This window comes from Talpa occidentalis, unplaced genomic scaffold (assembly GCF_014898055.3).
Source record: "Talpa occidentalis isolate TD23 unplaced genomic scaffold, MPIMG_talOcc4v2.1 talOcc4.14, whole genome shotgun sequence".
In the NCBI taxonomy this organism is placed as follows: domain Eukaryota; kingdom Metazoa; phylum Chordata; class Mammalia; order Eulipotyphla; family Talpidae; genus Talpa; species Talpa occidentalis.
This window is the reverse complement of record NW_023601433.1, coordinates 1,714,659-1,729,458: the sequence shown is the minus strand read 5'-3', so window position 1 is coordinate 1,729,458 and position 14,800 is coordinate 1,714,659. Positions and strand designations below refer to the sequence as shown.

The 14,800-nt window shown below is 60.6% G+C and overlaps 1 protein-coding gene across 1 annotated transcript in view; it reads right to left on the bottom strand.

Moving 5' to 3' along the window:
- The window catches only part of ADAMTSL3 (ADAMTS like 3), a 71,268-nt gene extending 56,815 nt beyond the window's left edge, over nucleotides 1-14,453 (bottom strand). The window contains exons 1-2 of the mRNA XM_037509960.2: nucleotides 14,356-14,453; nucleotides 7,264-7,383 (exon numbers count right to left, since the gene is read on the bottom strand). Coding sequence (XP_037365857.2) covers nucleotides 7,264-7,383; nucleotides 14,356-14,424 — 189 coding nt within the window. The 5' untranslated portion in view covers nucleotides 14,425-14,453. The remainder of the gene's footprint in view (nucleotides 1-7,263; nucleotides 7,384-14,355) is intronic.
- Between the last annotated feature and the right edge of the window lie 347 nt (nucleotides 14,454-14,800).

Here is a 14,800-nt window from a genome sequence, read left to right as displayed (position 1 = left end):
CCGGCTTTTATTTTTAAATGAGACATGCTATCGAATTTTTCACTTTTGTTATTATGAAGTTAGACGGAGTAACTACTCATAGTTTATAGCCCATTTCACATCGTGGTTCTATTCTATTTGCTTTTGACATCCGGTCATTCTCATTTTGCGAGCAGCCTGACGGGAAGACAGTGCGTCCCACTGGCCTTCGCGAAGGAAGCCACACAGGTGAAGAACACGGTGGTTCTGTGGGTGCTACTCTGCTGTCCCGTCATCTTCGCTCTCGTTCTCATTCCCCTTTGTTTTAGCTTGATGTCGTTTGCACTTTTTGTTTGACCCTGTTTCATGATTTATTTTCAGTCCTTCCTGTCTTTAGAGCTGTAGGGTTTCCCTCAGGACTGCCCATGCTCCCTTTTAGTTTTGCTAGTTTAGCTGGCTGTCCTCTCAAATCTTCCACTTCCAAGGCCTTGGTAATGGCATTTCGGCCTCTTCTTCAATCCCACAGACTTTCTCTGGGGTGAAGGAGTCAGACGGCTCCACATCCCCCACGCGTGCCACGAACACGGCCAGAAACGGGGCTCAGTGCCGCCGGGGTTCCCACCACACACAGCTGGTCCCTCAGGCCGGAGCCAAGAAAGGGGCTGCCCTTCAGCGGGCAATTGTTCTAGGTGGACGGCAGACGTGACAGCCTTTAAACAGGGCCCGGGAGATCACAGGCCCCCTTGTGGTGCTCAGGCCGCTGGGGCGCCGGCTCTGCAGAGGCAGAGGGCCCCTTGGCAGTGCGTCCAGCCGTCCGTCCTCTGTGGGGAGCTGCTAGCCGTGGGCCTGTCGCAGGGTCCCCTGGCCCCGCCTGGCCCAGCCTGCCCCAGGCTGACCACTCTCCCCTCACGACAAAGGGCAGCCCTGCCCTCTCCGGAGGATGCTCCAGCCTCAGCCCCCTTACCTCAGCCCCTGCGGGTTATTCCTGAACCTCCCGCCTGCAGCGGCCCCTTGCGCGGGAACACAGACCCCAGGTGACAAAGACAGGGGCCGAGCAGGCCGCTGGAGTCCAGCAGGCCTACGGATGGGAACGTTTCCAGGGGAGTCCTGCCCAAGCAAATACATCTAACCTCGAACACACAGGCCTTTTAGAATCACAAGACTTTTCTATTAAATAACTTGGGCAACTTTCAAAAAGCAAGTCCTGGTTTCAAGCCGTTCTTCGTGATCTGTATTTGCACTCGCAGGTAGAACCTTCCGTCCACCTGCTGTGAGAGTCCACTCCAGCGCAGGGGGCGTGGGGGTGAGGGCCTGCGCGGCCGGAGGGGCGCACCGGGCCTCATCTCCCCAAGGGCAGCGTCTCTGAGAAAGGACAAGGCCCCGCAGGAGAGCAGCTTCTCTGCCGGCGGACGGCGGCACGGTCAGAACTGCAGTCCCAGTTCATTTCCTCGGCGGAAAGGGGACGCCGCCGAGCCCACACGAGGCCTGGACCCACCCCCAGTCCCCTCTGGTTATTAAAAAGCCCCCAACCATCAAAGCAGCCTGCGCGCCCGTCCTCCCTGTTAGCCAGAGCATTTCCCGGGTTTCGCTGATCATGGCGTGAACCAACCGCCTGCAGAAATCCTGCCAAGCACATCTAAAGAAAACGTAAAATGCCCACCATTCCAGCCCCCAAGGATAAGCACGGTCAATGTTTTGGGGTATTTCTCGACTTTTTCCTCTCTGTGCACGTATGAGTAAAATTGATTTTGTGACCTGATCTTTTAACGTGCGGCTCTAGCAGTAACGCTCCCCATGTTCTTCCACAGCTGAAAACATAATAAAAACGCGTCCTCGCCCCTCTCAGTGCCAACCCCACCCTGCCCTTGCTCACGGCCCACACTCAGGCGGCCCCGCTCCCACAGATGAACAGCGACAGCCACGTGTTTTTGCAGAAAGCATTTTTTTTTCCTTAGAATATCCCCGCGAGATATTCCAAGAGAAGGCATTTGCCTCATTAAGAAGAAAAGATATGGGCCCCCCTGGTGGTGCAAGGGGTTAAGATAGAACCTATGAAGCTGTCCTCAGCCACTGCGGCACGAGTTCCGTCCCCGGCCAGGGAGCTACCCACATGGCGCGGCAGACCTCTCCTGTCTCCCCGCTGCTCCCCTCAGCAGTGGATTTCAGTCAGCCTGCCTGTTTTGTTCCCCACTCTGTCTCTGGGGAATCCTCTCAACCCCCCACTCCTCTGGCCTGTACCCCAGTTCTTGTGTGCATAAATAAATAAATCCTTAAAAAAAAAAAGTAAAGATACACTTGAGGTTATTAACATAAGCCACAAAGCCGCTTCTCAAAGCACCGCCCTCACCGTCTCCCACCCGACACGCCTGGAGGGCCGGCCCCGCACTCCTGCAGACTACGCCATGACCACTCGAATTTCAATTTTCTGGATTATAAGTGAAGTTGAAACTTCCCCTGTGACTGTCAACACTTGTTTTCTTTTTAGAAGAATTATTTTCTTTTACCTATTCATCTACTACATGTAGTTACTGCTTTTTTCTATTTACAGTCTCTTGCATGCAGGTATAGTTAAATCATCCCTATTCTTTTATTTTCTTTTCAGTTTTTGTTGGCATCTTTTCCAACAAATGCACATTTCAAGTCTTCTAAGCAGTGAAACTCATTCATGTATTTCATTTTCCTTTCATTGTAAGTGTCGCCACCTGAAATCTGAGAAACACCTACTCTAATAGTCTTTTTATATTTTTCAAGTTCAACTTTTTTAAACTTTTCAACCCATCTGGAATTTATTTTGGCATATGGTAATGATTTAAATTGCCTTTCTCTAAACAGTTCACCAACGGCTGCAGTATCGCTTGCTGAGCACATTCAGAGCTGAAGTGGACAGGCGGCTCCGTGGGGACGGGGTCTCAGGGCACAGGGTGCAGGCGCGGTCTCCCCCGTTCCCCCACGGGCGTCCCCGGTCCCCGCAGGGGTCAGCTACAGCTCCCAGCGCCTCCCCGGCCGGTCTCTGCTCTCAAGAACGCCGGCACGCTTCTCCGTGTTCGCAGCGCTGGGCTGGAAGCACCTTTCCAGTTACTCGGATCAGACTCTCAGATCATCTCCATGCGCGTCTCACAGTCGGCGCAGAAGCGCTGGCGGGCGGAGCTGCCCGGCACCTCGCGGGACCCCGACCCCCATCCCCTCACCCCAGCTTCTGCCCGCTCCCCTACCCCCACCCGCCCTCCTTGGGGCAGCCCCGCTGCCTGCTCCTTCCCACCCAGCTCCTCCCGCCTGTTCCTGCTCCTGACCCTCAGACGTTTCTCCCACCGCGCCCTCCCTGCTGCTCCGCGTTCACCGCCGGACCCATGCCCCGCCGCCCGCCCCCCAGCCCATGGCCCGTGTGCCAGCTCAGCCCGCGAGTCTCTACTTGGGGAGCCAGACGCTCAGGGAGACCAAGCCCACTCCCTGGCTGACGGCGCCCCGTGGGTTCTCTGTGGGCCCCTGGGGGGCGCTCAGCACCGCTGTCCTCCACACAGGCGGCTCGGGGCAGTGGCCTGGCCCAGCCTCGGGGTCTCAGGACAAAGTGACTGCAGGCCTCGGCATTTAAAACAAGATCTCCCGGGTGCCAGCGAGGACCAGGCGTGGACAGCCCAGCCCAAGGTCCCACGCAGGTGGAACCCGGCCTTGGGCAGCCGCCCAGCTCTGCCAAGGGGCCTCACCCCAGAGCGGGGCCCAGCTCATGGGAAAGCACCCCCCCGATCCCAGAGAAACCCCAACATTAAAACACAAGAGCTCAAAAGTCGCTCAGTAAGAGGGACAGAGAGGGTCCCCACACCCACCAGCAGGCCGGGCCCCAGGCTGTGCCTCTGATGTCCGAGGTTTCGAGTCGAATGTTCCACAGTAACATTTGGCAACTTTAATAACGTGCTTTTTAACTTAAAAACGATGAGTGGAATATTTTAAGACTTAAAACTAAGAAAAAATATGCTTTAAACACCTTTTAGCTAGAGGTTTATACAGAGTTCACGGCGTCATAATCCACGTCTTAAAATGGGTTGAGCTTGGGACACGGTCCTGGTTCTGGGAGCGGCACCACAGAAAATCACCATCTCGAGTTCGGCTCGTAAACCAGGTGGGTGGCGGCGGCATCACTGCCAGCCCAACTCACTGCTGCTGAACTGCTCAGGGCTTACAGAGGCCTCAAGCCCCAAGGCCCATGCCACGTCCGACCTTTGCAAACATGGGAAACCCCAACTGCTTCTCTGGGACCCCTAAATCTGAACTCCCCAGAGACACCGCGTCAGGTGGGACACCCCAGGGGCTCCGGCCAGGCCCCGAGAGTCGCCAACCAGTCCTGTGTCAGCCATGGGCATGTGCAGCGCGGGCCACGGGCCACGTTGGCTTCCACCCTACTTTACTGCACAGAGGTCAGGGCCAACGTTGTGGACAAGCCTTTGAGGAACAGCTGCCTGTGCTGTGCTTCTCTGCTCCTCTTGGTTCCCTCGCGAGCGGACATGCTCTCTGCACCCGTAGATCTTAGCTCTGCAAGCCAGCACGGCCAGGTGGTCCTGCTCTCCTCAGACAGAGGCCTTGGGGAGCCCGAGCACCCGCCTGCGGCCTCTTCCCCACGATGGGGCGACCCTGCCCACCTCCTACATCCAGCCGTTATTTTGTCGTGGCGGTTTCACTTTTCATTACAGCAAATTCAAAGGTCGCTGGAAATCACAAACCAGATGATGCCATCAGCAAGGACAGGCCAGACACCTTCAGACTGAGCTCCCTGAGGGCTTCCTGGAGGAGGCAGGACACGAGCTCATCCCTGAGGATGTGACTGGGCGGGAGGCGGACGGGCTCCGCAGAGATGGCAGTGCTTGGACTGACGCTTCGGACACCGGTGGGCAAATCCATGCGTCTGAGGCCTGCCAGTGGCCTCCGCGTCGGGCGGGCAGGGGACGGGCCAGGCCTCTCTGTGCCACTGGGCAGGGTGTTCCTGAGCGTGCCCATCCTGAGTCCTTGCCCGCCAGGCCCGGGTCCACAGACTCAGACCAGGAGCTGGCTTCCTCGCGATGTGGCTGGATCGTGGGGGTATTTGAGGGGCGTGGGGGTATTCGTGGGGGTAGTCTGACGAGTTACTCACTGGCCGGGAACAAGGCGCAGAGCACGGGGGCTCCCGGGCCCACGAAGGCGCCAGGCGTCCGGCAGAGGGCTGGGTCCTCCCCTCCCCCAGGAGAGCCAGAAGTCGGGGTGCACTTCCCAAGCTGAAACACCACATCAGTAGCTAGGAAACATCTGAACTATTTCTGAGGCAGCAGCCTGACCACAGGAAGCTTCTGGCCAACACATTCGGGAAAAGCGTGGACAAAGCCGCTCTGAAAAAGATGCAGCTGCAGCGAGGAGACACCCTTGGAACGAGCACACGAACCCACAGCTGAACACAGGATGGAAGACCAGCGTGGTGCACGCGCTCGACCCCGGCCAGGGAGCTGCCCACACGGCGCGGCAGGCCTCTCCCGTCTCCCCGCTGCTCCCCTCAGCTGTGTGTTTCAGTGGATCTGCCTGTGCCTTTCCCCACTCTGTTTCTGGGGAGTCCTCTCACCCCAGCACCTCTGGCCTGCACCCCAGTTCTTGTATGCATAAATAAATAAAATAAATCTTTATAAAAAAAGCAGTTCAGGAAGAAAACTACACAAAGACTTCATTGTTAATGTGCTGTCATCACCACCAGCATCAAAAATCCATTTAACGTTTCTTTCATTCTTTTCCTTCCCACAGAGTAGCTGTGAAGCGTCCTGGCGGAGGCTAAGGGCAGGGAGCAGGCCCTGGCTCACCGCCGCCCACGGCCTGGCCTGTGGGAAGCCGCCCCTGCTGGCCAGAGCCTCCAGGAGGGGCGGGCCCAGCTCCCCGGCCGCAGAGACAGCACCTAGAGTGCAAACCGGAGACGTGCGTGGACACGGACTCACACGGACAGGCAGTGGCGTGGGGGCGGGGGGTGTCCAGCAGGACACCCAGAGGCTGCAGCACCCACCGTCCCTATGCGCCGCTCACCCCGTGGCGCCTCACACAGAAGACCCACACCACGGCTGGCCGACTGCCGTCCAGGAGCAACTGAAATGCTCAGCAAGGATGGGGGGGGGGGGGTGCTAGAAATCAGATGTAAGGGTTGAGGTGAGCCAGAGGACGCAGGATTCGAAGAGAATCTCAGCAGGGGCAACGGCAGCTTGTTGGGAAAACCTCTCGACGCCGCTTCAATGTGGACAGAGAGTCAGGACAGGTCCGAGGGTGCCTGGCGCTGCTTCCTGGGGCCATGAGGGGTGCTGGGGGCAGGGGTGGGGTCACAGGGATGACAGGACCTCAGCATAGTGGGGCTGTGGCCTCACGCGGCGGTTTGAGCCCGGGACCCTCAGCCGGCGCGGCAGCACCCCATGGCAGACTCGCGCCCGCTCGCGCCCCACCCGACAGGCTCAACACACAAAGCAGGCAAGTGAGGGGACGTTTGTGCAGACGCAGCTGTAAACATGCACTGGCTTCTCACTGAGAAGGGCTGGACCTGGGAGAGGCCCTGTAAGGCAGGAGCTGCACGCTGGAGCCTCAGGAGGGGACGTGAGGACAGCACCCCTCGGTGTCCTCTCTCCAGAGAGACCCAGGCAGGTGTGAGCAGGGGCGGAGGCACAGTTGGGTGCCCAGACGAGGCCTGGGGCCCTCCAGGGACGCCTGGTCCCAGACACGTGGGGGCCCCAGGCCCCATGAACACATGGCGGGGGTGGGTGGCAAGGGCCCCTGGAGGGCACTGAGGGCCCAGCCGCTGGCTGCCGGCTCTGTTCCTGGCAGGACATCCCCTGAGAGTCGCCCTGACCCGGCCTCCGCGGGCTGCAGGCTGCACGGCGAGGCCGGCACCCGGCTCAGGTAATGGCGCCAGGATGAAGCCCACACGCACATAAGCCCCTGCCCAGGCCCATGGCCCCTGGTTCTGACCCCATGGCCAGCAACTGGGGTGACCCGCGCACTGCAGATAGGGTGACAGCAGAGGCAAGCCGACCTTTCACGTGGGGATGGTGCCAACCTCGAGGCCGAGGCCGGGAGAACAGCCAGACCCACAATCCCTGGGGCGTGCCAGTCCTGAGACAGGGACACTGAACCAGCAAGCCGGGCCTCCTGACAGTCTTGGGACGAGCGGCACATGTGTCAAGCGAGGAGGAGCCCTCGTCCCGCGTGCCTGATGGACACAAGAGCCCACCCAGGCCAGGCCGCAGGCTGCCATCCCGTCCCCTCGCAGTGAGGTCTGCCTGCTGGACGCACACTGCCTTCCGCACCCAGAGGCCCTACCTGGTCGTCCAGGCGGTAGGTGAGGAACTGCTCCCCCGTGGCGTCCTCCAGGAAGCTCCCCTGCGGGGACAGCGCAAACTCGGGCAGGAAGTAGGCTCCAGGAGACTTCTCCGCCCAGGCCTGGAAGGCAAGAGCACGGGTCAGGGCAGGCCGGCGCCTGGCGGCAGTCTCCTGAGGACCGAGAGCTCTCCTGATGGCCAGGCGAGACGGGAGAGCTGTGCATGGCCCGGCCTAGCTGGACACCAGGCCCAGCGTCCGGAGAGCAGCTCCACGCCCGCCGCCCAGGTCCACCCCAGCCTCAGTCCTCACCCGAAACCCCAGCGGCTCAGCCACAGCCCCGGCCACTGGCCACATTCTGTTGTGGACACATTTCTCCAAAGGCCCCTCCTCCCTCCTCCCCGCTTCCTCTCCTTCAGCCTGTTTGTTTGATAAAAGACTAAAAAGCAAACCTTCTTTCCCAGGAAACAATCACACGTGTTTTCACAAAACTTCCCACGATGTGGACCAGCACGAGGGCGAGCTCTGAGCCGCCGATGCCGTGCCGCACCAGCCCTGGCGGCCGTCGTGGGTCTGCCGTGAGACTCTTCCTCACGGTGCTCTGCGGGTTTATGCCAAACCCCAGGTGGAGTGGGGTGGGCTTGCAGGAAGACCCGTCCGGCTCCAGGAGGCTCCCGCCGTGCCCGGCGCCAGCCCCGCCAGGGAAGGCCGACCTGAGAGCCACGCTGTGGAGAGTGGCCAGCGCTGGGGCCACAGGTAGCCAGTGGGGGGGCTCCGCGGGAATCTCTGTGGCACTTTCTAGTGGACTCTGGACGCAGCCATTTCCTTGGGGACTCAATGCCTGTGCTCCCCGGGAGCTGGCTGGCATCTCGGGGACGTCACCCACGGCCTGTCCTGACGGGAAGAGGCGGAGGCCAGACTGCAGCCCGCGCCCCTGGGGTGCCAGGCGTGAGGGCGCAGCCTCCGGTGTTTACTTGAACAAGATGAGAAAACAGCCCGGGAAGATGGCCCCGCGGCGGGCCGCGGAGGCTGCGGGCAAAGGCACCTGGCGCGGAGCTCGGCTCCGGAGGACGTGTGTGCGCAGGGCCCAGCGCGCCCGGAAGCGGTCGGCTCGCCGGGGTGACGCTGGGGGCCGGGCAGCAAGCAGACCAGAGCGACGTTTCTCGGTGAGTTAGAAACAGCACGTTTTTCCAGCGGGAGAAAGAGACACAGCTCGCGGCCCAGAGCGCCGGCGCCGGCGGGGAAGGCAGGAGACGCCGCCTGTCCCCAGGGAACAGCGGTGGCCCAAGCCCGGAGAGGTGCCTTTGCTCCCTGCACAGCAGCAAGCGCTGGTCCCGCCCCGCTGACCCCGAGTGCTCGAACTGGGCACCCGACGCTTCCTCCCACCGACGCGCCACCCGCGGTCCCCGGGCAAGGACGGGCGGCGAGGAGGTGGCCTCACGCGGGCAGCGGGCACAGGCAGCGGGTGTCCAGGGCGAGGCCGGGGGGACGTGCCAGGGGAGGGGCTGGGAGCTCCGGCCCCACTTGTTCTGAGACCGTGAAGAGACAAGGCCGAGGCTTTCCCATGGGGGGGGGGGGCACCGACAGTCAAGAGCGTAAATTCCTAAATAGGCGAAACCCAAAGAAACACCCCAGGCTCATCGCAGTCAAGCATCCGAGAAAAGCTAAGAGCAAACAAATCTAGACCCAGCTTGGGGGTAGCAGAGCTTCGCCCTGAAGCAGGACTGCAGGCCCCACGTCTCAGCGGGGGCTGGAGGTGGAGGAGGGGCTCTGCCGTGGGGTGGGAAGGCTGGTCAGGCCAGGGTGCCCATCCAGGAGCTGCCCCGCGGGGACAGGGGCTAAGGGTGCTCCCAGTGAGGGTGGCCGGGAGTCTGTCCCAGAGGGCTGCCCTTGGAGACGGCGCGGGCGCTGCCCAGGCGAAGGGCGGCAAGAGGAGGAGCAACCGGGACCGAGAGGCGGGAGGGCAGCAGCCGGGGAAGGGCAACGAGCGGCCTCTCCGAGGGAGCCCTCCTGGGAGCCCTTGCGTGCGACAGTCACGGCCAAGTGACCACTCGGCACTTCATGTGATGGACACGTCTAAGGCGGGAGGATGGGGCCAGCAGGCGTGAGAGCTGGTGCAGCAAAGTCCCTGTCAAAAGAACCCATTTGGGACAGTCGCCATATTCCAGGGGGTGCAGGGAGGGCCGAGGGGACCAGCTTCCACGCGCCAGCAGAGCTGACCCCAGACCCCGGGACGTGGCGGGAGGGGAGAGCCCTGAACCTCACCGGTGAGTCGGCACCGAGTCCCGAGGCGTGTCTGGGCGGCCGGCAGGGAGGCGGGCAGGGAAGCGGGGCACAGACACAGAGCAGCGACGCAGCGTCAGAGAGTTCTTAAGAGCCTCTCACGACTGATGCTCTCCTAAGTTTTCTCTGGCCAACTGAGTGCCTCTGATGAAGACTTCCACAGGCAACTTGGTAGCAGAAGCCAAAGGCCTCAAGACTGCACTTTGCTTTTAACCCCAGAACTATGCCTCAACAAATCCACTTCTCTAGAAACATATTCAAAGAAAAGAATCACAACGTGATCGAAGAGCAGACAGATCTGCGAACCTATTGCAGCAGCATTTGCAACAACAAATAAAACGGACCCACCTAAATGTTCCGCCACTAAGGCTCTGTTAATAAGGTGCACCCCGCAGGCGGCCGGGAACCCCGGCCGGCAGCGCGAGACACACCGGTGGCCTGCAGGCACGCTCACGCCGCGTGGCCAGATCAAGTTACAGTACAGGCACTTTTACGAGTGATTCTTCTAAAAAGAGTATCAGAAACAACCCATGACAAAATCCTAACAATGGGCAGAATTTTTCACTTTGCCCTTTTGCGTTTGCCGCCTTTTTATAATCAATGTATGCTGGGTTTTTATATCAGGAAGAGAAAACACAGAGGTGATTGCAAAAGAGAGTAGAGAGTGTTTTAGAATCCTTTAACACAATAAATGAGTTTTTAATTAATGAAACAGTCATTCTTCCTGTTCTTAAATGGTTTCCCAAATAGAACGAATGCTCTTCTCCTTATAAATGAAGGTTTGGAGAACAAATATTTGTCTGAATATTTGCACAATAATTTATAGCATACATTGGCCAGAGCTGCTCAGTGCTGACAAATTCCAGAAAGTAATTGCATAAAATACTTGGAGAGGAAATTGCTTTATGCTTCCATGCTATTTATGGAAATTAGCATCTCTGTAAAAATAAACCCAGAGCAATCAGAACCCTAACCTTGAAATGTGGTTTCCACAGCCTCGGTGTCGGTGGCCCAACTCCACGGGCAGCACAGCAGGGGACACGGCCGTGGCCTCTGTCATGAAACAATTATCCCTAATTGGGCTCTTCCTCATGTCTCAGTCCCGCGACTTGGAGCGGAGACGCTGGCTTTGGTGTGGCCTTTCTGAGGCGGCTTCTCCTGCCAGTGTTTCTGCACTTTCCTCACTGGGCCTCGCGGCTGGACCTGCATCCTCCCTGGAGCTGCGCCTTCTGAGGGACCAACGACCTCCCAAGAGTGCAGCGAGTTTCCCTTCTTGCGCGCCTGAAACCGCTTCCCAGCTGGAAGGGGCCTCCGTCCCCGGCCCAGGCCCCGGAGTCACTTGTCAAGTTCATCCCTTCAGGTCCTAAATGGTTTCCAGGCTACATCCTCACGTCCAGGACCCGCCCCCTCCCCCAGCCCAGCCTAGGCCTCCCCCCTAGCTGGACCAGGGGTGCCCACCTTTGGCTGGGACGTCCCACCAGCATCCACAGGGCCCTGCTCTGCTGGGGATGGCCTGAGGGTGCCCTGCAAGGCCCCCGGCCTCTTTCCACCTGCCTGCCTGCTCTTCCGTGCAGTGGGGACACAGCTGAGTGGCCCGAGGGGCACTTCTGAGTTGGATGAGTGAGAGTCTGAGGTTAAGTGGGCCGGGGCAGGCCTGGGGCCCTGGTGGGGGAGGCTGAGGTGGCTGGGTGGGTGGCAGGGAACTGGGCTTAGGAAGTGCTGTGGCCCCCAGGGGACCCGTGGGGCAGTGGGCGTGTGGCCACGCTGGTTTGCTCACCAGGGCTGGCACTTGTGCTCAGATGCCATCATCCCCACAACACGACTAGGACATTCACCTCGAGTGGCCACCGAGGACGAAGCCAGGCAGGATGAGGCCAGGCAGGAAGACCGACCTGACATAAGAGCCAGAACACGCCGGCCAGAACACACTGTGTGGGGAGGGGTGCGTGGAGGCCGACAGGCAGCAAGCGCCCTGGCGCAGCCCGTGGGGATGCAGGTGGACTCGCAGAGCGTGGGCACAGGTCCTGCACTTCACAGGTGCCAGCATGCGCCTGAGCTAGCCTGGAACACCGGGCTCGCATGGTGATATTGGGGTGCATCCCAAAGTGCCGTGGCCGTGGTCACTGCTAGTCAAAGTGGGTGCTGGCAAGGTGGGGGGCGGTTCTTGACGGACGAGATGGAAAGCGGAGCATAAAACGGTGTTCAGCACGATCCCAGTTCTCAAAACATAACCTGAGTGTTTACATCTGAGCCGGGGTCGGGGGCGAAGGAGAGGGGGCGGGATGCAGTGGGATGCCATGGCGGGAGTGTGTGTGTGTGTGTGTGTGTGTGGTGCAGTGGAATGCCGTGCTGGGAGTGCAAGGCACACCTTCCGTCTTGACTTCTCTCTTGCACATTCCTACAACTGCGACGCTCTGCTTGCCTAATGGACAGGCTAGCAGCTGTCTCTGCATGCAGAAGGCCCCATGGCTCCACGCACGGCAGCGGGAAGTGCCACAGAATCTGGCTGGGAGCTCTGAGGACTCGGACAGAGGCAGGGAGCGCAGCAGAGAGAGAAACGGACAAAAAGGAGGCCCCGAAAATGCTCCCATGGGAATTAACTGGCAGAAGAAGCTGGGCGGGGGTTGAGAGAGGGGCATGGTGGAGCCTGCCCACCTCGGGGGAGTTCAGCAAAGAAGGGTCCCGGCCCCCATCTTTGGGTCTGCCTCCCCCTCAGCCCTGCGGGCACCAGCACTGGGCCCAGGGGTCAGCGCTCTCCTGCATGCTCCCGTGGGGCAGACACCTACTCCTCGAGTAAATGCCAGGCCCTTCATAGGCCCTGAGGACACGCCAGCCACCAGGTCATGTGCCAGGGTGTCACACCTGCAGGGCAAGTCGGAGCCAGCCAGCAGGCCAGGGCCAGCAGCTGCGCACCAGGGGAGGGAGAGGCAGAGGCGGGCCAGTGGGACCCCGGGACACAGGCAAGGAGGGCAGAGCGTGCCAAGGGGCGCCTGCCACTCACTCGTGGACGCAGCTGCACGCGCCCCGGCCCCGACATTACCAGGCGACCCGACCCCATCAAATCACTACATCCACGGTAAGCAGACTGAACACATAGACTGGACCGAACCCCGAATAGCTGAGAGCAACCCGCTGGCCCAGCCCTCACTAAGGGGTGCAGAGGCGGGCTCGGGACTGGAGCATGGCCGCGCCTCCGCCCCGCCAGTAGAGGGCCTCCCGCGCGGGCCCCTGCTGTCGGTGGCAGGAAGCCGACTCCGACAGAGCAAGCGCCTGAGCGGGAGGCTGGATTCGCCCTCCTGGGTGCCCTGACGGGTGGGTTCCTGTGGCCCACAGGCAGGACCTACCGACATCCAGACACCGGCCTGCGCGCTCCCGTGCCCTCCAGTGCTCACTGCCCCACCGGCCACCACTCTGCAGACGCCAGATATGGAAACCCCAGGGACTGAGACTCCTCGGGATACACACTGCCCTTGGCCCGAGGTCAGCAGAGGAGACCAAGCCCCAGGAAGCCGCGGCCGCTGAGAGGAGCAGACACAGCGACCCCGGGCCCGTGTGAGGTGAGCGGTCCGGCTGGCAGGCAGGCTCCTCTGCCGACCGGAGGCCCTGGCACCTGGGCTGCTGGGCCGGGTTCTAGCCACAGGGATCTGTTCAAGTCTAGGGATGGTGCAGACCAACCAAGCAGGTGACCGGGAGGAAGGTGTGCCTCGCAAACCAGTCTCAGGAAGCACAGAGCTCACTCGGCATCGGGGCTGGCCGGGGTCTGAGCCCCGGCGTCCAAAAGAGTGCAAGCCTGCCCAGCCCGCGGGGCCAGAGCTCTCCTGTGTGCTCCTGCGCGGCGCAGCAGACACCTGAGCCTCGAGTCAATGCCAGGCCCTCCATAGGCCCTGAGGACATGCCGGCCACTAAGTCCTGTGCCAGGGAAGCCACACCCGCAGGCACCCCACTGCAGGGACCAGGGCGTCCCTGTGCACACGGGGCTTGTGTGGGCCACCACGTGCTGTCACACGGCACTGCGTGGACTGGCAGCGTCCCTCAGGGCACAACACTGATTACAACAGGCCCTACACTTTTCTATCTGGGGTGGCAAAATGCTTTTCGTAATCCAGGGTACACACATATTTGCCTGGCTGCCAGCACAGTAACACTGGGTGGCGTGAAAGGGGATCTGGGTGATCCAGCCATCTTCAAGAACAGGGAGACCTGGCGATCCCGGGCCTGCATCCAATGGCAGCGGTCAGCTGGAACTGGTAGAAGCGGCTCTTAACAGATGGCATGCATGCCATCTACTTTGCCACTGTCTCCACCACTCCCTATTGTCTCTCAAGACTATCTGCCTCCTTTGCTCGAGTCTGCACTATAGGCAAATGCAGATACAACGCTTGAGGTGGGTCCTCCAGGCCAGCAGGAAAGGTGGGAGCTAAAGCGAGGACTCCCCAGCAGCGTGCCATCGCTGATAGCAGGAAGCTCAGGGTACTCACTTAGTGGCTAAGTCCAGAACCTGGGCCCTCCCCATTCATTGTGTCCTGGCCTCCAGTGGCCCAGTCTCCACTGCGCAGGTGCAGAAAGCCATTCTAGACTGAAAAGAGAGGGTCATCTGAGACCCAAGTCACAGTCCCCAAGAGTTCTCATGGTCCCTGCACTGAAGGGGGGGCAAACCCAAGGGGCTTGGTGCCTGACGGGTCAGCCCGAGATGCCAGCGCTGGAGGACGAGAAAAAGAAGCAGCAGAGCGTGGTCATGCCACATCGTAGGTGATCCAGAGTCACACCCCTAAGTGAGCAGAAGTTGACCCCACTCTGGCCCCTTCCCGTTACCTGCAGGAGGGCAGCAAGCATGAAGCCCGCCCATGCCGGCAGCCAGCAGGACCTCTTCCAGGAAGCCATGGGGCCAGGTCCTCGGGCTCACGTGCAGCCTGTGGAGGAGGAGATGGTTCAGGCAACGCCAGCCCAGCGCTGCACTCACAGCCAAGACCAAGCCGAGGGAGGGCCCGAACCCACGGCCGGTCTTGGGAAGAGGGTGTTGAGCCAGGACAGGCTACCCAGTGCAGGGGACAGGCCCTCTGCAGGAGGAGTCCACAGCCGGGTCGGGAAGCCACACTGGACCTGCCTCCGGAGCGGAGCCCTCTGCCGGGCCACTTCCCCGGCCGTCTGTGAGCAGCTGGGTGTGGCCCCTGGTGAGGGGCTCGGTGTGGAGCCAAGGGCTCCGGCACCTGCCAGCTTCTCTGCTCCAGGCAGCAATGAGTGTGAGACCAAGCAAGCC